Below are 25,022 nucleotides of genomic sequence, written 5' to 3' on the forward strand. Positions count from 1 at the left end.
TCAGCCACAGAAGCCTTTCTACAGATTAAGACTTACAAGATAGATAATAAGCCCAGGCTGCTTTGATTAATGAAGCTCTCTTTTTCCTCCTTCCTCCTCCATGGTGAAAAATCCTGGGGCACCTTCCCAGGTACCCTTAAGTCCTCCACCTCCATAGACAGGCTGAATAACTGATGATTCAGCCCATCTGAAACCCCAGAGCCAGTAAATGAATCACATTGGGTCCTGTTCATTAGATGGATTCTCTGTTCCTCAGACCACCTAAAGGGTTTTCAAGTCCCAAGGTTCCCAAAGGACTTGAGCTTTCTCACACATCCATCTCTAATGGGAACCATTAAGCTGACATCACCATTCTCCACACTTCATAAAGGAGTCCTAACATCTGGAAATGGGAATCACCTGCAAGAGCTTTGACCAGCAATCACCATATCACTCAAGGATGTGGAAACTCGGGGGCAGGTAAAATGAGAAAGAGATATCTTAAAATGTCAACAGGGCCAAAGATTAATCATTTGAGGGCTAAAAGTATGTAGAAAAAGAAAACTCTGGTCAGAAAAGCTAGACTTAAATCCCAGCCCTGCCACTTTCTAATTGGGATGGTAATTAACCTCTCTCAACTTAAGCAGAGTGTTAGATACTACGAAAAGAATTGATTTTGGAGCCAGCTAGTCCTAGGTTCAAATCTCTGCTCTCTGACATACTTCTTATATCACTTAACGTTGAGTTATTTTCCTTCAATGAGCTTTAGTTTCTTGTCTACAAAACAGAGACACTTTCCCTTGAAAAAGAAGAAAAAGGAAGAGAAAGAATGGGAGAGAGAAAGAGAGAAAGAAAAAGAGAAAGAGAGAGAGAAAGAAAGAGAGAAAAAGAAAAAAAGAAAGAGAGAGAAAAAAAGAAAGAAAGAAAGGAAGGAAGGAAAGAGAGAGAGGAGAGAGGAAGATAGAGGCCACTCCTGTAACCCCACCACTGAGGACACAGGCTGAGGGAGAATCCCAAGTTCAAGTCTACCCTGGACTACACAGCAGTATCCTGTGGAAAGAAAGGAAGAAAAGAAGTAAGGAGTGAGAGATGAGAAAAATAAGCAAACTATTTTACTGGATAGTTGCATAAAACACTTAGCACAGGGCCTGGCATTAATAAAGCTTATAAAACGAGGAGTGATTCAAATAATCAGTAAGATGGAATCAACTTTCTTAAGAGGTGGGGAAAACATGACAGACTTTAGGGGTGAATTAGGATTCTGGGACACATGGAACCTTCTACATCATTAGTGCCCTCTGCTCACCCTGGTGCTCACCTCTTTCAACCACAGGAGTTTGGGGGCCTGCATTTCCACAGACATCACACCCCCCACATACTGGAGGACACTGTGTTTTGTCTTGTTGATCCTGCCAACCTGATTGACTGCTCGGTGGTCCAGCCACATGATGACATTTCGATGAGAATCCCCTAGAATAAAAACAACAGGGAGATGAGAACAGAGATGTATTCTTTTTCTTCTAGCTCAAAAGGCCAATTACAAGTTCTTAAGACAATGCACTGTACAACTTGTACTGTCACTTACTTCACCTAGGAACAATAAATAAGGTGAAAGAACACCAGTAAGGCTATGAGTAGTCTGCATCCAAATGTTGCAGTTCCTTTCTAGTGATGTATTCCTTGACCACAGGCCCTGGGTTAAAAGTCAATGCTAAAACACAAAATTACTAATAAATATCTAAACACTAGATTTCTGTTGCACAGAACAGCCCAGATCCTAATTTCTTCCCAAGTCCTTCCTATTCATCACCTTGGTCCCTATTCTCCAAGAACTCCCTTGGTGGAATGATGAAACTAGTACTGGGTTCTGAGCATAGAGGACTGTGCGGGGGAAAGTCACCATATTCACCAGCACGTGGGGCCTTTCTGACATTCAAAGCAAGAAGGATCAAAGAAGAGGCCGACAATGAGATTATTCTGTCTGTCACACAATAATAAGTGATCTTAAGTGATAATGCTTAATTTGCTTTGGTTTTTAACTTTTTGGTTGGCATCTAAAGATGGTAGCACTTTTGGCAGTCATGTGGGTTTGGTGTTAGTGGGGATGGGCGTTACTGATCATCTTCCTAACCCCACTCTCTGCTTCTCACAATTACTCCAGCTAAGCAACCAGGAGTTAGTCCCTGCCAAGAAACTGGAAACCACTTTTAAAATCTAATTTCATTTCCACACCTATGATAATCTACCTCAGATAAAAATCTAACCTTAATATAATCTGTTGACAGAAAGAAGCTGGTAAGGGGCACCTGCAGCTGTATATGGCTGATGAATGGGTACATTTTAACCTTATAGGTAGGACAGAGATATTTCAGCACTTTTAATTAGAATGGAAACCTAGCTCCCCTTTTAATAGAGCACCTGTTAAAAGGTAGCGATTCCACCTTCAGTGAGAAAAAAAAGATGGCAGCCAGAGAGGATATGTGTGCATTTAGGCAGGTTAACAACACTCTCTCTCCACGTCAAGTGTGGGTTCCCAGTATTTTATCTGTCCATTCATCTGTGCCCAAAGGCAATCCACATACCAGAATTTCTGAGGAAACTTTTTAAATTCTGATACCCTAGTCCAACCCCAAGCCAAGCGAACACAAATCAGTTCAGTTCAGGCATCTGGAGGGTGGAGGAGTAAGCCTCATGAACGTTAATTTCCTAAAAAGATCTTCAGCTGATACTAATGCACAGACAGGTTAAAAAGAAACCATATATTTTAGCAGATCAGAACAGCATGGACTCTTAACGTCTGAAGTTCCAACCCCAAATGAAACTTTCTCTACAGCATCCCTATCAGATAGTTATCCAGTCTTTACTTAAATAAAACTAATGGAGGAAGTATAATCTGCCTTCCTGAGATGTCAGTGTGCCCGCCATACTCCTAACTAGAGTACTTGCTACTACTCCTAAGTAGAATACTCACTGAGCAGAGTCCTGAATCATGATCAATTCCCAACTCTCAGCTCTCATGAGTGGTCCACTAGAGACATAGGCCATTTGGATGCATTTCTGAACCCTTAGTACCTTGTAACATAGAGCTTGGCACACAATAGGAGTTAATAATGGTGTCAAGAAAAGGGGAGGGGATTGAGTGAGTGTGCACATGAATGTGCATCTTTGTATGTATTATGGGACTCTAGTTACTCATCAATCTGTATCATTTTCAGCACATATCATTTGTGTGTGTGTGTGTGTGTGTCGTGTCTGTGTCTGTGTGTCGTGTCTGTGTCTGTGTGTTGGGGTCCTGGGGTTTGAACTCAGGGGCTGGGTACTGTCCCTGAGCAATTTTTCTCAAGACTTGCCCTCTACCACTTGAGGCGCAGGTCCACTTCTGGCTTTTCTTGTGGTTAGTTGGAGATAAGAGTCTCACAGACTTTCCTATCTAGACTGGCTTTGAACCATGATCCTCATTTGGATCTCAGACTCCTAAATAGCTAGGTGACGTGAGCCACTTGCGCCTGACTCACATGCCACATAGTAGGTCCACAAAAGTGAACAGAACACATTCCTTTAACTGAAAGTGTTTCCAATCTACATGAGAAATTTTCCCGAGTTTTTAAGTGTAAGTGTTCACTCCTTACTGTAAAGCCACAGTTTCTGTATTCCAATCTTTCATTGGAGAAAACTGAGACACACGTAGAAGTGAATTGACCCACCTAGGGTGTTGTAGCTCAGCAACAGTAGAACCAAAACCCTGCCGTATCTGACTTCAATTCCAGTGTGTCATAATATATCTTACTTTAGCAAAGAGACTAAGAACAGTGCCTCTATAGCACTGGCCACCACTGAGAGTTCTTAGCAAGAATCCAGCCCCAAACTTGCTTAGAATGGCTATCTTTGCAACTGCTGCGAGACAATGCCTGGAGCCACTCCTCCTTAGGCAGAACATGGGATTTCCAGTATATCACAGTCTCCACCACTCCCTGATGTCTTGCAGGATCAAATATCAGTAAGAGTGCATCTTCACACGTGCTATCGTTTTTCTCAGACTTGGCCCATGTCTTAAGGAATGGCTATTGAGAATAGAGAGGCCATCTGTTTCCAGTTTCTGTGTGATTCATGGTCCTGTTTTGCCCTGTATCTTTTACATGGACTTGGCTCATCCACTTAAATGAACATGGTATAAGAGCTTTATGTACAAAGCGACCACAAATACTGATATTGCCTTCCCAAGAAAACATCCAAACCACAAATCTGTTTCAAGGCCACTCACTTGGAGTTAATGACTCAGTGTCTTGCCTTCACCAGGCTCTCCACTATTACTCTCAGGTTTTACACAACCAAGTCTTTTCCAGGCCCCATCCCCCAATGCTGTTTACTATGAAGTCTTTTTCTAAAAAATTATTTTTATTATCAAGGTAATGTATAGAGGGGTTATAGTTATATAAGTAAGGTAATAAGTACATTTCTTGTCAAACTTATTACCCCGTCCCTTGTTTTTCTCCCACTTTCCCTACATCCTTTTTTTCCCCCTCCCTGAGTTGTACAGATTATTTCCACCATACTGCCTTGTGAATATCGCTGTTGCACTGGTTACCCCGTGTCCTTTGTCTCACCAACTAGGAAGTATTTTAACCTCTGGGATATCGTATCTGGACTCTACACTTCACTTCCAAATCTCATCTGGGCCCTTTGAACTCATCAGCCAAGACCGCCCCAGCCCATCTCCCACCACTCAGGAAAGGAAAAATGGTCCTACCTTCATTATTTACTGGTAAAGGACAAAAGTGCGTATCCAAGACAACCAGGGAACATGTGGCATCAAACCCAAGTCCACGAATTCGGTTTATGTCCATTCCTTGTATAACTTTCTGTTTCAAAAAAAAAAATACAAGTTATATGACACAAAGCGAAACATAATTACACTACCCAGCTTTTAAAATCTTGAAAACAATTTAGGATGAGAAGAAAATGAGTGACACAATGCAAAAAAAGTTATTTGCATCCTAAGTCAGATAAAAGTTTAATATCACAAAGATTTCAACATATCTTTTTAATTAATGAGAAAAGGGACAATCAACCAAATTAGAAATTAAGCAAAATGCATGAAAAGTCACTTAGTAAGTAAAAAGAAATGATCATAGTATCTAAAAATACTTCTAGCTCGCTATAATGAGATAAAAAATACAATAAAAATATCAGATTTTGCTTTTTAATTGGTAAAACCATTAAGGATTAACAACAGACGATAGTAATGACAAGAAATGGGAAAGTGGACCTTTTTTAACATTATCGTAGCAATGAAATTATTGAATACAGCTTTTGAAAATAATTTATAGTATCTATTAAAATTACATATATGCATACCTTTTGGCCTAGCAAACCCACTTCCAGGAAACTATCTTAGCAAAATATTACTAAGTAAGTAAACGTATAGCAACACAGCTGAGAATATATTTTAAAAATATCAAAAACTATTTCTGTTAAATAAACTATAGCACATCCATAAGATGGGGTTCTATACAGAAACTTAAATAAAGGTGGCAGACCAACTTCTGCATATAGTGGAATGATGAGGTCATCAAATCGTCAGCAAAATAAAACTATAAATGTGGACAAAGTTATCAGAAACAATTGCTTTGGGGCTGTGGGAAACTGATCAAAGCCAGATGGCAAACTGTGAAGCATATTTTTCTTGAAAAGTCAAATTTATACATAAAACAGTTGAGATAAACAAACCAAAAACTAATTCTAGGCCTAGATAGTTTCTCTGGGGAATTTTACAAATATTTACAAAAAAACAATAGAAAACTTGTTTAAAATACACTAAAAGATAAAATACTTTCCAACAAATTTTATGTGGTCAGCATTACTTTGACATCAACTACAATAACTTAAAAAAAAGGATAGCACACACCAATATTAGTCATGAACATAGGTATAAAAAAACCTTAAGTATTAACGATCCAAATCTTGCAATGTATAAAACTGGCTTTGTATACCAGGTCTACATGAAGGTACCCCAAGATTGAAAGGGAGTTGTAATATCTATTAACCTATTAATAAATGGTAACAGAATAAAAAAGCACAAAAACCAAATGATCCTCTCAAAAGATGTAGCAATTTCTCCCTCCTCCCCGCAGAAAGCCAATAAATCAGAATGGAAGAAAATTTATACAAACTGAAAAAAGCACATTATCAAAAATGTATAGCTAATATCCTAGTAGTAAAATGAATTATTTCCACGGCAGAAATAAAGCAAGAATATTCACTTTTATCACCTCTAGGTGACCTATCATAGAGATTATATAGCCAGTACAATTCAGTGAGAAAAGAAATTAAAAGTATACAGTTTGTACAAGAAGTTAAGGTTTGTATCTTTGCAGATACTATAATTTTATTTGTAGAAAATCCTATGGAATCTATAATCAATTTTTGTAAGATTACAGGATTCAGGGGTAATATATAAAAATCTAACTCTGTGTGTGTGTGTGTGTGTGTGTGTGTGTGTGTGTGTTTGTATTTTTTTAGTCTGAGACCAGAACTCGTGTGTGTGTGTGTGTGTGTGTGTGTGTGTGTGTGTGTTTGTATTTTTTTAGTCTGAGACCAGAACTCAAACTCAGTATCTGATGCTGTTGCTCACTGGCTGGTGCTCTACCACCAAAACCATGCTTCCAATCTAAAAATCAATTATATTCCTACATACTAGAAACTAATAAATCAAAAAGGAAATTATGAAAGTAATTCCACACTTGGGAGGCATGGTTCAATAGCAGAGTGATAGTCATGAACTTCACTGGGTGCAAATGTGAGGCCTTTAGTTCAAAGACTGGTACTAGAAGATAAAGGAAAGTAATTCTATTCAGAATGATGTAAAAAACATCACTCAAGAATGAGTTTATCACAAGAACTTCAAGCAGGTACTCAGTGGTTCATGTGTAATATTCAGGAGGCTAAAGTGCGGAGCACTGTGATTAAAAGCCAGCCCAATAAGAAAAGTCTGAAAATCTATAAAGAGAGAGAGCAGATAGTTACCTATAACTAAGAGTGGAAACTGACTGTTAATAGACACAGTGGAATATTTTTGGAATAATAAAATTGCTTTAAAGTTAGATTATGATAAAGACCGTACAACCATGTAAATATACTAAAATACTTGAATTTTACATTCACAATGAATGGATTTTATGGTTTGTACATCATACGGTAAGCTCTTGAATATTAAAAACAAGTCAAGCTAATAAAGATAAATATTCATGACATAGTAATGAGGTTACAATAGAATACATGGCATTGTTAATGGAGACAGAAGTGCATCTGGAGAATTTTTCCACTCCTTTCTGTAAGTTTTAAAAGTTGTAGAATAATAGATTAAGTAATTCTATTTTCCTCTAGGGCTTTTCTTTTAGAAAAAGCACAAGCGGCCATAATCTGTAACATTTCCCACTAACTTAAAATAGGACAATAACCTTTTAAATCTCACAAAAGTGAACATCCCCATTTATCTTAAAATACACAACTCTATTTGCTTTTGGTGAAACCTTATAATTTAGGGTTCCATTTTTTACTATTTAATATGCTACTCAAGAAAGAGCTATACACAACTGTTGGGCATTTCCACTAAAGAAAAGCATTAATTTTCAAATCATATTAGCATTAGGTAATAAATCTATCAAAAGGCATAAACATCTATGTGCTATCTGTTTCAGATGACTCATTTAATCCTTGCAACACCCTTTTCCTCTTATAAATGTTATAAAACAGATATTTAATATTTGTGTCTTAAATAAATTAATGGCTGGGAAAGGGTGAGCCTGTAGTTACAGACAGGTTAAAGAATTGCCTTTGACACACAACTAGTAGCTGATAAACCAGCATTCAAAGTTAGAACTTTTTCTGTGTTTTTCTCTTGGTCTTTGCTGGATTTTGATCACAAAGAATTTCCTTTTGTCCATAAGATTCACTGATGAAGAGGCCATATGCTCTGTGAAAACAAATTTGTTAGTGACCCATCTGTGACAGAGAGCAGTATATATTTGCCAAACCTATTCCCTGACAGGCAGCATGGTTTTGTGACAATAAGTTCCAAAGCTCTAGATTCCAATCCTAGCTCTGCCACCCAATGTAGAGTACAGCACAATAAAATCCCTTCCAGCCATTCCTGATGCTCTCCAGCCTTGCTGGGTCTTACCTCCACAATCTTTACAGACACTTTCCTCTTTCTGAAATCACTGGAGGCTGGTACCAACCCATGCCTTTGGGCAAACCACCTGAGGCTGAAACCGGTTGGCCGTTTACTAGTTCTCTGATTTTTAGGAAACTAGATAACCAGTTTCCTCAGCTAAACATAGGTATTGGTTAAAATCTGAATCTCTAGTGCATTTATGAGGATTCAGCAAAATAAAGTGTGACTGACTCAACACCTAGCATTCAGGGTACAATCAACAGCAGCTATTACTAGAGTTAACTGTTTCAAATCTTCCTTGAACCACATCAGTCAGTCACTGAACTAGCCCTAACTTCTATGTATGTGGCCTTGATAGCTTTATGTCCAGACAGTGTATGCCTGCCTGAGAAATGTTCATGACTCAACAAAACCCCATATCACAGGCAGCACCATTAAAGCAATGTCATGGGATATGGTGACCAGAGTCCTTTCTATTCTTAAAGTCATACAACTAATACTTCTGTACTATTCTCCTTGTCTTTCTGAGTCTTGGTTTTCTGAAAGTAGGAACCACAGTCCAGGTAAGGATCAAACAATTTAAGAATTTGAAAGTACCATGGAACTGGTATGCCTTTGCAGAAAATAGAAGAGAGGAGAGACCCATTCTCCATCTTATTAATTATGTTCATGGAATATCTTAATGTACAACGCATAGCGTACTCTGTATGTCAGAAAATGCATAGGCAAAGAGACGAGTAAGAGAAAAATGGTATAGACTCAGATCTTTTTAAGGATTTATAATAGGTTTACACTTTCAAGTAGGAACAAGGAAAATGATTTCTTAATCTATTTTAAGAAGACCCTTTGAAGATATACAGTTCTGTATTCAAATCAGAGTTTTTCTATCACAAATGGGGCTCAGTGTCTTGCCACTTCTAAAATATGAGACCACTCAGAAAGAACTCACCAAATAATGGTAGCATGCATTTAATTCTGACTTTGCTAGTCATTATTGCTTCTCCAGTTTTACTAGGGAATGGCTCCCAATCACACTGACCCATAGCTGAGATCTGCCCTGTGCCACAATGTCCCTCAGCCATCCAAATACCCCAGGAAGATGGCTGTCAGGATCACACTGCCACAAGGCCCCTAGGGCTTGACTGAGAGACCCACGGATTCTTATTGATATTCCTAATAATGAAAGAAGAAAGCAGCCAAGTAAACTCAGTCCAACAGCTTGGCATCAAGTGAATTTCCCTGGTTAGAGAGAAAGCACATTGCTCTTCTAAAGAATTTCCAGAGAAGGAGATTTCTGCAGCCTCATTTGGTATCCTGGTCCATGTCTAACAACTGTCAACTCAGAGCTCTGAGGCAGCAAACAAATATTTGGGGAAGGGATTGGGCATTTCTTTGTTCTTACTGTGAAGAATGAGCTTGGTCTTGCACGTGTTTTAAATCAGTAAATTCTGATATTGGGTGGAGAGGTACCATTCCCCAGAAACTCTCTAAATAGAGAACTGCAAGGGTCAGAAGCACACTTTTTTTTTAATCTTCGGTTCTATTTAGATTCAGGGTCAAAGCCTGGGGCTTTGGGAGCTGAATCCTGCTTGTGGCCAGTGCAGGAATCTTTTAGGTATAAATTTGAATGCCTTTGTCTGTTTGGAGTAAGCATGGAGTTTTGTAATTCTAGTTCCTTCGGTCTCCCTCATTTCCTGGGACTTGCACAATTCACTCACTTACTCAGCCTGTCCTTAGAAAATATAATCAAGCCCCTACCAAGGTCATGCTATATGCTCCTCTAGCTATTTGGGAAATAAGAGAGTAAAGTTTCCTTTTTAAACCTTGCTCATTTGAGGATTATATTTTAGTGCATATAGAAAATAACAAACAAATTATACAATGTAGGTATACATTAGGCAGGATGATCAGGAGTATCAGAGAAGGAGAATGTGGTTTCTAAGAAAGGGAAAGTTGAGAGAAATATGTGAAGTAATGCATGAAGAGAAATGTGTGAGGTGACCTTGTGAAAATGTGGGAAGAATGTTCCTGGCAGAGATATAGCCAATACAAGGCCCTGAGGTGGGACTAGCAATAAGAAAAACAGTCTGTATGAGATACATCTTTCCTAGAAGAAGGCAGTATCTTGTTAAACCTACTACAGAAACTTCTGATAGAAATGAATCCAGTCCTGGACTATTACCTACACAGCTTCCTAGATTAGGTATGGTGTTGTTCCTTGATGGTTGAGCAAGAAAATGGAAGCCCTAACCTTCTGTTTATGTCAGTAGCACCAACATTCTTCTAAGAACCCAAGATCTGAAATCCCATCTCCTTCTACTTTGTCACCAAGTCACCTGAGACCTTCCTTCCCCTAACCTCTCAGCCCCTGCCTTGTTTATGTCTCTGCCAATGCTGCGGTCCAGGTATTCTAGCTGGAGATAGGAAGACTGGACAGGCTGAGGAAGAATTCTGCAGAAGTCTGACACTACGGGTGGGGGATATAGCTACAACAGAAAGATGCGGAGGCATCATTAGACGAGATGGGCAACAGGTCAGCCCCAGACTGTGCAGAGACCTGAAGGCCATATCATGGCTCTAATGACTAAATGAAGGGTTGGAAACAGAGAGTGACATGATCAAGACATGCAAGACTAAGACCACTCTAGAGTTAGATACAATAGTATATACCTGTAATTCCAGCACTAGAGAGGGTGAGCTGGAGGACTGGGTTTAACAGGCCAGCCTGAAACACATAATGAGTTCCAGGCCAGCCTGGGTTACTCTGTGGAACTCTTTCCCCAGAAAAAAGAAAAAGAAGAGAAGAGGGGAGGGAAGAACAGAGGAAGGGAAAGGAAAAAGGGACTCGTTCTTGCTATGAAAGTATGGATCAGAAGGAAGAGCACACACACAGATATCAGTTGGGATGTTTAAGTAATGTAGGCAAAGGATGAAGGCACATTTCTAGAAACAGAACACATAGATTTGACCTATTTGGATCCTAGCTTATCACTGAGTGATCTTGGGAAGCTCCCTGAACAATATGACCCTAAGTTTTGACTTCTCACCTATAAAACAGGAATGAATCCCTCTTCCTTACTTGCCTTGTAAAGATGATCAAATGGATATAAATGTGTTTTGCAAACTATAATAAAGGTTCTATGAATGTAGGAGATTTACATTACTGTTCAATCCCACCTGAGTTACCATCTCTTCTGGCCCCTTCTCCTAACAACCATATGCTTTACCCATGGGCTTCTTATTTTCCATATTTTATCTCAGCACCATTAGCATATTTTCTACTTATTAGCCCATTTAGTCATCCCAACCATAGGCAGATAACTTCAATCCTATTTTACAGGTTAAAATACTGAGGCAAGAAATAGTAACATGGTCCAAGGTCACATATTGAAGAGTTGTAGTGGGATGTTAACCTTGATGTCTGGCTCCAGGATGCATGCTGTCTGACCTGCTCCTTCTCTAAACATGCCTCCCCTCCTTTTCCCCTCACCCCGGCGATGCTGTTCTAAGCAGATGTGCTACACTGCGGCTTCTGGCACATGGCCACCTCTCCATGTGAGAGAAATGGCTCAAGACCCAAGAGCTTTATGCAGGTTTGCTATATGGAGACAGCATTGCAGTGGACAAATGCCCACAGCACTTACAAGGCTCACAGGACTCAAACTGATGAGCACCCGCCCTGCAGGAAGATGATTAAAACTCCACCATTAAACCAAGCTGAGATTACAGGAGACCTTTCTTAAAGTAGCTTTTCATCAGGGGATTCTCTCTCTCTATATATATATATTTTCCTTGACAATTTCCTTAATGGCCAGAAAGGCTATATGTTAGAAGAACAAAGGAGACCCAAGGGCAAAGAGCAGAAGATTTTCACCAAGGCACGAATGGGATGGGGGGAAGGGCAGCAGAGGAGGGGTAGAGAGCAGGGAAAAATTAAACAGGCAGTGGAGAGATGCACCCCTCTTTTATTCCTGCATAATGTACCAGTGCTGCCCACCCCACCTCCTTTGGCCTTCTTCTCCAGGGGGCACTAACAGCAGCCCAGAGCTCATGAAAATTTAAACAGACTGATCGATAGGGACAGAATAGTGAATTGTCCATCTGCAAATTACCAAGTACCTCATGAATATTTAAGGAACTAAGCTAGGAATGGGGAGAAGAAGGAATTCAGGACTTTAGTTTTCCCTCTGGGTGGGCGGGGGAGGATATTAAAAAAAAAAAAGATAAAAGGATGTTGATCCTTACTGAGAACCAGCATCTAAAGTCGAACCAACAAGTGAAATGAAATATGAACAAGTCCTGTCTATCATCACTCCTTTCCCCAAGCCAGAAGGTAGAACCATGTCCAAGGCTACTTGAGGTGAGTACCTGCCACTACATACTGGAAATGCTCCAGTTAGACACAGATTTCTCACTTTCTCAGAACCTATCACAGGCTCACGCCCCATGCCTTTATGATCGCTGTTCCTTCTGCCCAAAATGTGGTTCCCTCATTGGTCTACTTGGGTGGCAGGAGAGTCAAGAAGAACACAGATCTGGAGTCAAATTGCTTAGGTTCTGGTCCTGCCCCTGCTGTTACTGCTCTGAGGTAAATTAATCCAAAAGCCACATTTTGGAAGATGGAATATTGGAGTCCTTATAATACAGTTAGCAGGCTGCAGGCAGCCAGTTCTTACAAAGGCCTGCAGCCTCCAAATACACTTAACATAGCTAAGAAAAAGGCCAGAGAGGGAAGAAATAACAAAAATAATATCAACAAACCAATTAAGCTCCAACGGAGAGCTAGATTGGGATGCCATGATGACCTGACATGAGCCAGGAGACAGGTCACAGGACACAATCATGGGGTGGCATAATGGTGGCTGGGCTGGGCTGGGCTGGGCTGGGCCTAAATAGGGTCCAAGCATGGGAGGTCCACAGGAAATTGCCAGTCCCGGGCTCTGGACTGACAGAGTCAGTAACCTATCAGCCAAGTGACCCAATTGCCCGCTGCTGCCTTCAGGGATCTGGGAATGCCCATCACCTGGCAGGCAGGTAATGGCTGGGGCGTTTCCTTCTCCCAGCATGAAGACAAGATGCCAGACCCTACCATCCACCATGCGGCCAATATGGCACAGCCAGACCTGGCCTCCTTACTTTATTGCTAGCTATAAGAACTTGGGTTAGTTAACTTCTTGTTCTTCATTTCCTCTTGAATAAAACCAGGGGTAGTGACTACCACCTTTTAGCGCTATTGGGAGGATCTGGCTACACAATGCATGCGCACACATTTCAGCCACAGTAAAGGCACATTAGGAGTTAGCTATGATCATCAGGGACTCCTTCCACATTTGTTCATCTCAAGATTCTGTAGCCTCTATCCCTGAGCCTCCTCAGGCTTACATCCATCCATAGTCATAGGACTTAGCAGATTTCAGCAGTTTGTCAAGCTCTATGATAGCAAGTTCCAGACAGGCAAAGCTATATGCTGCTAAGCTCTGTAAAGGAAGTGACTCCAGTCTACCTGGTGTCAGGTAGACACATGACAAACACTGAGTAGGTAGGAGCATCCATAGGGGAAAACACCACAGGTCTGTCCATACCTTTGTGACAACACAGCATGCAGCCCAGATGTCTTCAGAGGACTGCTCATGGTGGTTGAATTGAGGCTCCCACTTCTTAATTGGCTGGTCTGCAAAAGCCACAAGAACCCCTCTCTGGTCCACTAGGGCTGCACGGACACTTCCTGTTCCAACATCGACACCTACATAGTAGCTGCTCATCTCTTGTTCTCCACCCGACATTGTAGTCCTCCAGCTGTCATGAACCAATGCAGAACCCACGTGACTCGTGACAACCAGTGGACCTGCAAAGACAGAAAACATGCAAGTGGAGTGAAATGGAGAGCACCCACTTAACTGTGGCCATTTATCACTTATTTATCCAACAAAAGTTTCCTGTTTGTTGATTTGGGTGATATTAGGTACTGCTAGAGGTACCCTACCATTTAAGCTACTCTTAGCTGTAGTTATTTCTTTTAATAAAGTCTCATTTTGGGGTTTTTTTTGTTGTTGTTTTTTAAACTCCAACTAACCTGGACCAAGATCCTCTTCTTTGTGTTTCTTGTGTAGCTGGGCTAACAGATACATACCACCACTATAGCTTTATACGCATTGACATAGGGTCTTGTAAAATTTTTGCACAGACTGGTCTGGAGGCTTAATCCACCTCATAGTCACCTTCTGAGCAACTAGAATTATAGACATGAGCCACCTTACCTGGCCCCAACAAAAGTTTTTACAGATGCTATGCTAGGTGCGTGGTAAGACAGTCATGGCTTCAGATATGGATGGTATTCCCATTCCCGGAACGGGAATGTAATTACATATTAAGCAAAGTTTGTGGTAAGTGCAAATAAGAGGTAGAGACAATGGCAATGAATCTGTTCTTAAAGAATTTGAATTCACATGACAGTGGCCACGGTCCTGAAAAGGAATCCTCTTTCTAGTCAGCCATTAACTACTGGGCATCTATTCTAGACCAAGTAGTATGAAAAGGACATATACATGGCCTCAATTCCTCACTAAGATTCTAGAAAGTGAGTGTCTTTAAATCTCTGTTGTCCCAATGATCAAGGTGAGACGGCAAGAAGTAGGTAACTTTTTGTTCCGTGTTAGGTCCCACTCAGAAATAGCAAATACACATTATTACACATGATGCCAAAGACTTATGAGAACACAGGACTATGGGAAGAAAAGGAATTTACATAGTCTCACTCACGGGCTGCCTGGTCTAAGGTCCCATGTCTGTTCTCGCAATCCCACATCTCCTCTTTCCTTTCTTTCATGAAAGCTTGCAGTATCATTCTGGAGAAGAGGCAAATATATCATAGTGGTGTCATGAGGTGAGTGAGAATTGGGAGCAGCCCCAGGGGAAGCAGGATCAGGAATTTGTTAGATAATCTGTTTTCCTTACAGCCCACTGGTGAGTTACAAGGAAATCTGACCAGAGAATGCTCAGGTATTCCTTTTCCCTCATGGCTGCTCAAATCCCCTTTGGTCAAATTAGCACATATGACATAGAAATCTCACAGAGGCTTTTCATTTTCTGTCTACCACACAAAGAGCAACCCAGAGACGACAACACTAGTACACATGCTGCAACTCCCCAGTGAGCTTGGGGCAGACCTGAAGCAATCTAAGTGCCCAGAGTCCAATTTCAACCAAGTCCAATTTCAGCAGCTCTTTGTACCCTTCTACTTCAGGAAAGATAATGTTTCCTTGGTCAGATCACACATGGGGGCCCTAAAGCAAGTCAGCCAGCAGATGTGCGATTACTGCTTCCTGGATATATATTCCAAAAAGAAAAGAGAAGAGAAGAAAAGAGGAAGAGTGAGAAAGAGAGAAAGAGAAAAAGAGAAAGAGAAAGGAAGGAAGGAAGGAAGGGGTAGGGAGGAAGGGAAGAAGGGAAGGAGGGAGGAAGACAGAGAGAAAGAAAGAAAGAAAGAAAGAAAGAAAGAAAGAAAGAAAGAAAGAAAGAAAGAAAGAAAGAAAGAAAGAAAGAAAGAAAGAGGAAGAAGAGAAAAAGGAAAGATTATTAAATGCAAGTGCTTCTAACTTAAGTCTTTGGTTCGATTTCCTTCCGTACATAATCTCTTTTACTTTGGGGCAATGTGCTAGGCAATTTCAGCATATGCATCACACGGTGCTCACATGACCTGAGACGGGGCAGGCTGTAACATTCCCAGGCTGTCCTAGAGACACTCTGTCATTCACCTAGCATCACTGTGTGGCAGTTCACTATACCTACCAGTGAACTGTTGCCTTCTAATCTTTGTATTCTTCATCTATCCAACAGAAAATACTTCCTGATTTTCTTACAATCACCTATCTTTTAAACTCTGTGATACACACTGTTTCCCACACTAAACTGCAAACATAATTCTTAGAAGCAATGGCATTTTGCAATTGACTGGTAACATCTTTTCTCTTTGTGGTATATGAAATAACAGTACTTCTCACAATCAGCCATGTCTGAGACTCAAAGAAGTGTAGATTGTATCAGGTACTAGGCCCCCCAGCTAAGGACACAGGGAGGGACAGAATCGGGAGGATGCCTTGGTGCAGAGCCTCCTCAGTTTCTTTGCCTGAAAAGAGGAGGAAGACTGACCCAACTTAACTGCTCTACCCTCCCTGCACCAACCAGTCATCTCCTTGCCACACTTGGGATTCTCTCCACTTCTCCCTGTCCACTGTGAAAACTCAGGAAGCTGCTCCTTGACACTGACCCTAGCAAGCCAAGAGCTCTCTGCCCTTTAGTACATCTTAGACGATGCTATACTTGGAGAGAAACAAGGAAAGAAATAGGAAATGAAGCATCTATATGAATCTTTGGCTTATACAGACCTAGCTAGTCACTAGCAAGGCTTCTCTCCCTCCTGCCAACAGCAAGAAGAAAGATTCTCCACGGGCCTGACTCAGATCCACATAGCAGGCTTCCTCACTTTTAATTCTGTCTTCCTTTGCAGGAAATACATCCTTTAAGTACCCACACATCTTGATTCCTCTCCACTGAAGTCTAAAGAAGCAGACCTCCACTATCTAGCTGACCATGGGCTTGCTCCAGTTCAGGTTCTGGATCTAGGGAAGAGCCTGTCCTTCAGGAGATCTCCCCCACCTCATACACAGAGTACAGCAGTGTTACCATTACCCAATTCACTCCAGCTGCTGCCTGGGTCACAGCAGGATGCCCAGTGCATGACACAGCACATAGTAGAAACTCAACAAGTCTTCTGTGACTCAGTGAATGACCTGGATATCTTTAGAACCTACACTTAGGGAAATCATAAAAGGCAACACGTTTACTACACATCTGATCCTCTGCTAAGCAGCATGCTTACAAAGCCACTTTAAATCCTTAGTACAATTCTCTAAAACAGTAACAATTACCATTTCCATTTTGTTCATGAGCAAATTGGGTCCTAGACAAATAAAAGACTCCAAAGGTTCATGTAACTAGTGAGTAGTACAACTGAAAGCAAACCATTCCCTCTCACCTCAAAGCCTCTAACCTTTCTGGCCATGCTCTACTGCCTTCTGATATACTCCCATTCCTGAATGCTCTGCTAGGCTCTGTTAGAGCCCTGGCCTAGAGTACTGAGGCTAGATAACTCAGAATCCAGGATGTCTTCTTCAGAGACTGATCTTCCACAAACCCAGTGAACCACCATTTGCATAACATCACATCAAGGCATCCCAGGAAATTCTCTCTGGGAGCCCAGGCATCAGATCTCCCAGCAACATCTACCCAAACACCCCAGTTCTGTTTTGTCTTGTTTTGAATTTTATTTTTATCTTTAAGTAGTTGTACAAAGGAGGTGTCATTCAACAAAGTAGTCTACAAATCTAACAAATCTTGATCAATGTCACTCCCTTACATCATTCTCCCTTACCCTCTCAACCCAAGCCCTTCCCTCAATTTTCTTAGTTTTGTAGAACAAGCATTGAATTTTATGACTGCACCTCCCCAATGCCACCCTTTCTTTCTTCATTCATCTACCTAGAGCATATTTTCCTAAGAGATCCTAATAGAGATTAAGTGGTTTAGGTTCGACATTTCCCCCCCATTATTGTACTGTTAAACAATCTCTGAGATTGTTTCTATACCTGGAACCCAAAAATAAAGCAAGTGAGAGCCCTTGAGTAGTTAGTTAGCTTCCCTGCAAGCTGATGCAGGCAGCACAAAAGCTTAGCAGGGCATTCTCTCTCTCCAATGGGAGTCATCTGCTCCTCCTCCCCTGTGCCCTTTGTTCTGGGGCAACAAGTACTGTCTGCTCTCTGTGCCCTGGACTCCAAATCATATTCCACTGGTACCTCTGAGCCACAGAAAGTGAGCTCAAATTGCAAAACTGAAAACAGTATTCCTTTTCAAGTGTATTTATCTGTATTTAGGATCCTCGTTGTGCCAATCATTTCCATACACATGCTCAACCCAAACAGGCTGTGAAACCTATAACTATCTCAGAGATTAGGGTGGGAGCAGTTTGCCCCAAATCACCCAAACAGTAACCCTCACCCAAGGATTTGAACTCCAGCTTCCAATACCAAGTTCCTTCCCTAACACCAAGCTAAAAGCCGAAAAGCCTTTGGTAACTTCAAATAACATCACTTAAAAAAAAAAAAAAAAGCCAGAACAACCCAGTGAGGTATCCAGAAAAAAGGCCCCATTTCCTAGGCAAGGAAATTAAGGTTCCCCAGAAGATGAAGCTGATTATGACCACATGGCATGAAGCAGAGGGACTAGAATTCCAGGCTATGTCAGTGCAGCTCCAAAACCTACTTATGAATGGTGAGTTCAAACTTTAGTTCCATTTCTTTCTCTTTTTTTTTAAGCAAAGATGAATACTCTAAAAAGAAAAACAGCTGTTAAGGGTGTGGGGAGGGCAGTCAGGCCGAGAAAAATAAGAGCATGGGCTGTGGGTAGCCAAGAGAAAGAAAAATACTGGAGAGAAATTCAAGCTGTGCCGCACACGATTCCTGAGCCATGCCTAACTTCTCAGTCTACAAAGTCTCAGTCTCAGAGGCCCCAAACGGCCTCCTTCCAATTCCCCAGCATGGGCTGCTCTGACTTTTAGCCTCTATTTATGATCAAAAGGCTGCTCCGTATGATAAATATTTATACGGTTCATTAAATAACGGCCTGTATAAATATTATTAGAAATGTGCCACAGGAAACCACAGACTTTGCAGTTGATTGTTTTATAAATGTGCAAGCTGCTCAGATGCCCTGTGAAGAAAAGAAGGGGGACCTGGAAATCAAGGCTGTTCTATTTCGCCTATCTAAAGAAGGAAATAATGCTACAAATACTGGGATTTAAAAAAAAGATATGTGTGTGTGTGTGTGTGTGTGTGTGTGTAGGTGTGTTTGTGTTTCTGTTTTCCTCTTCTTTCCCACTAAATAACCTAGTAGCAGAGGCAGTACTTCCCAGGCCCCCAGCCCACTGGTATAGATGAGCTTGCCTTACCTTTGATTCTATTTCTTAAAGAGCTACCCCTGCAGGATTGATTTGGTTGGTGACCGAGACTACAGAACATATCCCAGGAATCAGTGAAGGCTTTTAATTGCCTCTCTCAACTTTGATCTTTGGACTCATCTGGGAGTTTGTGTACTCAAGCCCCACACAAATTATTTATTTGGTTACATTGCAATCAGGAGTTTGGTACAACTAGTTAGATGAACCTAAGTACTGAGTAAACTTCAGCCTCTTTAACAGCAAGGATTAAATAATCTTACTTTTTAATAAGTCTCACAGGCTTTAAGATGGTAAATTTGGACATAGGAGAAAAAGAATTTGACAACAATAAAAAAAACTGGTTCTCTCTGTGTTCCCAGCAAAGCAAATGCTCTTGGGAACAGGTACTTCCCTCTTAAAGTAAAAGTTGTCTCCCATAGTCTTCCTCCACAGTTCCAGCTTTGCAGCTCAGGGAAGACTTTTTTTTTATTTTTAGGTTCTCAGGTTGCCCACACTAACTCAAAAGAAATCCAAATACTTCATAGGTCCCAAATTTGTAGAGTTTGTGGCAACTGCACAAGCCATCTTTTATCCAGACCTACCTGTGGCCTGGCACTTATGAGCATACTTCCAATGAGGTGTGGGGTGACCATCCCAGTTTGTGGCATCAGAGGAAAGGAAGGCAAAAGGCAGTACAACCATCCCCTGGCAGCTGCTGAGAAGCTAGGTCTAGCTCTTACCTAGGCCAGTTCCTAGAGAGCTAAGATAATCTTCCATCCATCACTGATATCCAACACTCATGTATAACAAAGGACCTGGTCTACTGCAGCAAGGGAAATGGGGAAGAGGGGGAATGCGGTGGTAGTGGCGGGGTGGGGGTGGGGGGTGACTGTGTGAGTCAGAGAATAAGAAACAGGAACTTCTTGATTTGAGGGAGTTAGGGCAAAGGGAGGGGCAACAACAAAAAACAAAAATAAAAATGAAAAGTAGACATATTCCTTGACCAACAAGTAATATCCAACAGACGCTTTCTGCCTAAAGAAAATGCCAGTTCTGGGCTGGGAAGTTGGCTCAATGGTAGAGTGCTTGCCTTGCATGCATGAGGGCCTGTGGCTCAAGTGGTAGGGTGCCTTGAGCTGAAGAGGCGAGGGACAGCCCCAGGCCCAGAGTTCAGCCCCCATGACCAACCAAAAGAAAAAGCCAGTTCTCAGACTCAGATGAAAATCTAAATATCAAACCAAAAAAAAAAAAATCAAAACACACACCCACAAAAACCCTTGCTCTACTCTGAGGGCCACCCCCTCACACCTGGAGTCACTCAACTGGAAAGACCTCAAGATTCTGAATACCCAAGATTCACAAACCCCAGACACCACAGAATATGAGAAAACACCAACACATGTATTGTCTCTCAACCCAGGTGTTCTCAAAAGAAGCACCAACCAAGAGTGTGACAGCTCCCCCACCAACAGGAAGGGGACTGTCCTGCCAAGTGAGCACATGGGCCGCACCTGTCTTAGCCACCTGTCTATTCCTAGTGCATACACAGAGTAAATTCAGTACGCAGGGCACAGGAAGGAGCTGAGAAATGGATAAAGCAAGTGTCCCAGTCACTCCACCTGGAAAAAAAGGAAAACAATTCACACTGAAAAATCAGTTCTTCAACCCTATGTGGTAGAGTGAGGTGTGAAGGTCACTGGACTGGAGCAGGAATCAGGAGACCTGACACTTGTCCCAGATGCACCCACCACTGACTGCCATTTGGCAAGCCCCTTCACCGATGTCTCTATTTCCAAGCATAAAGTGAGGTGTATGAATTATGCACAACTTACTCCAAGGAGTTATTGTGATGACTAAAGGAAGTAATGGATATAATGGAGCTTCAAAAGCAAAAATCTCTTTATAAATAAAAGTAAACAGTACAGTTATCACCAAAGATACTATAGGTGATGTGTTTCTCTGGCTCCCCTGTGCTTCTATCACTCAATCACATCCTGATACATCAGTCTTTGCACTTGTATTATCTACTCCTAGGTGTTCTCACCATCTCTAAATGCATAATATCTACAAAACGAACATTCAGTTTTTCGGTAACAAAACATGAGACTGAAAACATGTTCTCTGATTTTAAAAATTGTCAGGCTTACATTGCTATGGTCTGAATGTCTATGTCTTCCCCAAATTCATTTGTTGATGGTGTTAAAAAGCAGGGCCTTTGCAAGGTGATTCAGTCATGAGGGCCAGGGTCTTTATGAATGGGACTAACATTCTTATCAAAAACGATGAGGAGCTGAACACTGTCGCTCATGTCTGTAATCCTAGCTACTCAAGAGGCAGTGATCAGGTGGATCACAATTCAAGGCTAACCCAGGCAAATCTCAACAAATTAGCCAGGCATAGTCATTCATGCCTGTGATTCCACCTACACAGGAAGCTTAAGTAAAAAGGTCCTGGTTCAGGCTGGCACAGGCAAAAACCGCAACAACCTACCCGGAAAACAGCTAAAGTCAAAAGAACATAGGATATAACTCAAATGGTAAAGGACCTGCTTAGCAAATGTGAGGCTCTGAGTTTAAACCCCAGGGAAAAGGGGGAGGGTGGGAAGGAGGGAAGAAAAAAGAGGTGAAAGGGAAGGGAGGAGTGGAGTGTATGATTTCTGCCATTTATGCAATGAATTGCTAAAAAAGATCCATCTTCCACTGATAGAAAACCTTTAGAGGGAAGCAGTCATAAACAAATCCAGGACTGTCTCAGCCAGAGATAAACTCTTGCTACCATACTTGAAAGGACCAAGACTTCTATACTAACTAATCAAGCTGCTCGGCCTATGCATACCTTGAATAAGCTTATAAGTCCATTTATAATGGGACACCTAAGACAATTATTAGAAATGCCTTTTTCTAGGCTCTGATTTATTGCACTTGCTTGTCTACAAACAAGCATAGTCCAGTGAAATGTGGAAATAGAGGAATAACTGGGTGGAGAATTAATACACAAATTGTTAAAAGAAAATTGTTGGTGGACACCCATGGCTCACATCTATAATCCTTGCTACTCAGGAGGCTGAGATCTAAGAATCAAGGTTCAAAGCTAGCCAGGGTAAACATCCCCAAGACTGGCATCTCCAATTAAACAGCAAAATGCAGAAGTAGAGGTGTGTCCCAAGTGTAGAGTCCCAGATGTGCGGGGGGGGGGGGGGGGGGGGGTGGGGGGGGGGGGGGGGGAAGGGAAGGGGAAGAGAACTGAGAGCAAAAGAACTGAGTTTAAGACCCTGCATTGGCACAAGCAATAAATAAAGTAATTGTAAGGATTTTCTTTTCTCAGAGAGTTTTAGAAGCACTGCAAACAAGTCTTCTGTATGGCTTTGTGACTGGTGTACCATGCCTCTCATCAGGGCAGTCTCCTTCCCTGACAGAAGTTCCTTCCACAGGAAGGAAGATGGAGAGGAAGTCCATGCAGATGAGTACCTATTCATCACTTCCTCCCAAATGGCCAGTTTACCTTTACCAAACACAATTGAAATCCAAGGTCACTAAAAACACAAGTTTGGATTTGATGATCACTTGTGCTAGAATCTAGAAGCAGAAAAACCTAAGAACAAGCATAACAGAGAACTCATTCCTAAGTCTAAATGCAAAGTTACTTTATTTGAGGCACTGATATGCCCATTACAAAGTTATGTCCACAACGGGGAAAAGTATATGTATACTTAGTGACTTATTGTCACATGTACTCCTCTGTCAGGGGCTTGAGTTCTGAATAATTTCAATATGTATGAAGTTTCTCCTTCATTGTGGTTGATTTGCTAAGATAACTAACTACAAAGTAATTTTCTACAGCGCTAATTGGACTTTTAATGCAATACTGAGATCCACAGGTTTTCTGAGAAAGCCACTCAAATTAAGTCAACAGAAGATCCTACCAACCTTAATGAATATTGTCAAATGTAGGCAAATTCCCAATGGGCTCAGGTAAAGCTGAAGCAGAATGGACAAAGAGAAAACAAGGTATATAGCAAGCTTATAGCAAACACAGGAGTTATTCCTCCAAGTACTTCCCTTAAGATTAAGGGACTAAAGTCATTTAGGGGAAAATGAAAACTTAAGGAAACTGAGGCCTGGTGGAGGCAACTCAGAAATATGGTTCTTAGAAACATCTTTACCATCTTGCTTCAAAGCGAGACAACAGGATGAATTCCTTCCCAAGGGATGCATTCCTCACCCCAAGAATTAACACTTGTCTGACAGGATGCGTGACTTCCTGAGAAAATTGCTTCTCTAAACTGAAGTCTCCTGCCCCAAATGCAGATAGCAGGGCGCCTCCTTATGTCAAGGATAAGAATCTGCTTTATGGCCACATTCATTTTTTACCTGGAAACACAAAAAGTAATACCAGGTGTGGTTACAGCAAAAACAAAACATCTATCTTTACATAACGTTGAAGCCAGATCCTCTGCCTTTACCATATAGGCTCAAGGAGTGCTGTGTGTGTGTGTGTGTGTGTGTGTGTGTCTGTGTCTGTGTCTGTGTGTGTGTGTGTGTATCTGTGTGTCTGTGTCTATGTCTGTCTCCCTATGAGAGCACCCACACTCTTAGAGTATGCCCCTACCATTGTGTTTGTCTGCTTGTTATCTGTATGTCTGCTCTACTGCTTGTTTATTAACTCAATATATAAAGCTCTACCAAGTTTTCTTAATCATGACTTGTCCTGAAATTCTTATTCTGTGATCCAAGTCAAGGACCCTACGTGAAAAGTTCCTACCTTTAAAGGGAAACTTCATGAAACCTCACCTGTATCCAGTGACAAAGCTACAAATCTATTCTCAACAGTATGCAAAACTTCAGTGCCAAGGTAGAGACTAGCTAAGTTCTTGAGACTACTCTTGTATTTGCCTATTTGTGAAACATGGCCAAGTAGCTTTAAGGCTCAATGTGGAGGCCAAAAGAATGAGTTCACTGAAGACCAAACATTGGGGACAGTCTACCTTCTCACAAACATGGCCCTGTCAAAATTATCATAGAAAGAGAAGCAGAGTGAATACATATAAAAGTAGGAAATGTAAATCAAAATAATACTGAGATATAATTTTATTCTGAACAGATGAACAAAGTTGAAGTTGTGATATGATAATATCTAATTTGTATGAGTGTAAAGAAATACTGTGCATAAGAAAGTAACTCATGAATCAGTTTGAGAATAAGTTGGCAATATCTAACAATATTCTTATTTTTTTTTGTTGTTGGTCCTGGGGTTTGAACTCAGGACCTGGACACTCTCCCTGAGCCTCTTTTGTGCTGCTCAAGCTTAGTGCTCTACCACTTGAGCCACAGCAACACTTCTAGCTTTTTCTGAATAGTTGACTGGAGATAAAAGTCTCACAGACTTTTCTGCCTGGCTGGCTTCGAACCATGATCCTTATATCTTAGTCTCCTTAGTAGCTAGGATTACAGGCATGAGCTTCCGGCCCCTGGCTCTAACAATATTTTTTAATATACTTTTTACTGAACAGATTGTCTATTAAGAACTGGTGCATGGCTCACCATAAAGGTATACAAAAATATCTGCTACAGTATCTTTTATAAATGTAAGAGTACAACTAAAAAGAACTATGGAAACAAATTAGATACTTATTAGGAGTCCATTTTCCAAATTAATAACCAGCTGCCATCACAAAGAACAAGACATTAAAGAAACATGGTAATCATCCATGATTAACTAAAAAAAATTAAGTTTTTAGATGGTACCATATGACCCTGCTTCTATGAGTTTTTCAAAATGATAAAGTCCCTCAGAAACACTGACCCCAAAGTATAGTCTCAGAAGAATAGCAACGAGGCCTCCTGGGGATGGGTTAGAAATGCAAATTCTGTGGGTTCAATC

At 41.1% G+C, this 25,022-nt stretch overlaps 1 protein-coding gene across 3 annotated transcripts in view; it reads right to left on the reverse strand.

The window, feature by feature from the left end:
* Positions 1-25,022, reverse strand: part of Fggy (FGGY carbohydrate kinase domain containing) — a 363,024-nt gene that overhangs the window by 326,372 nt on the left and 11,630 nt on the right. For 2 of the 3 annotated variants that reach the window (XM_013022324.1, XM_013022326.1), the window contains exons 1-4: positions 19,155-19,230; positions 13,735-13,997; positions 4,727-4,838; positions 1,298-1,449 (exon numbers count right to left, since the gene is read on the reverse strand). In XM_013022324.1, the coding sequence (XP_012877778.1) occupies positions 1,298-1,449; positions 4,727-4,838; positions 13,735-13,997; positions 19,155-19,224 (597 nt within the window). In that variant the 5' untranslated portion in view covers positions 19,225-19,230. Of the gene's footprint in view, positions 1-1,297; positions 1,450-4,726; positions 4,839-13,734; positions 13,998-19,154; positions 19,231-25,022 lie in introns of those variants that run through there. The other variant, XM_013022325.1, reaches the window with a different exon arrangement.

This window comes from Dipodomys ordii, unplaced genomic scaffold, assembly GCF_000151885.1.
Source record: "Dipodomys ordii isolate 6190 unplaced genomic scaffold, Dord_2.0 Scaffold61, whole genome shotgun sequence".
NCBI lineage: Eukaryota > Metazoa > Chordata > Mammalia > Rodentia > Heteromyidae > Dipodomys > Dipodomys ordii.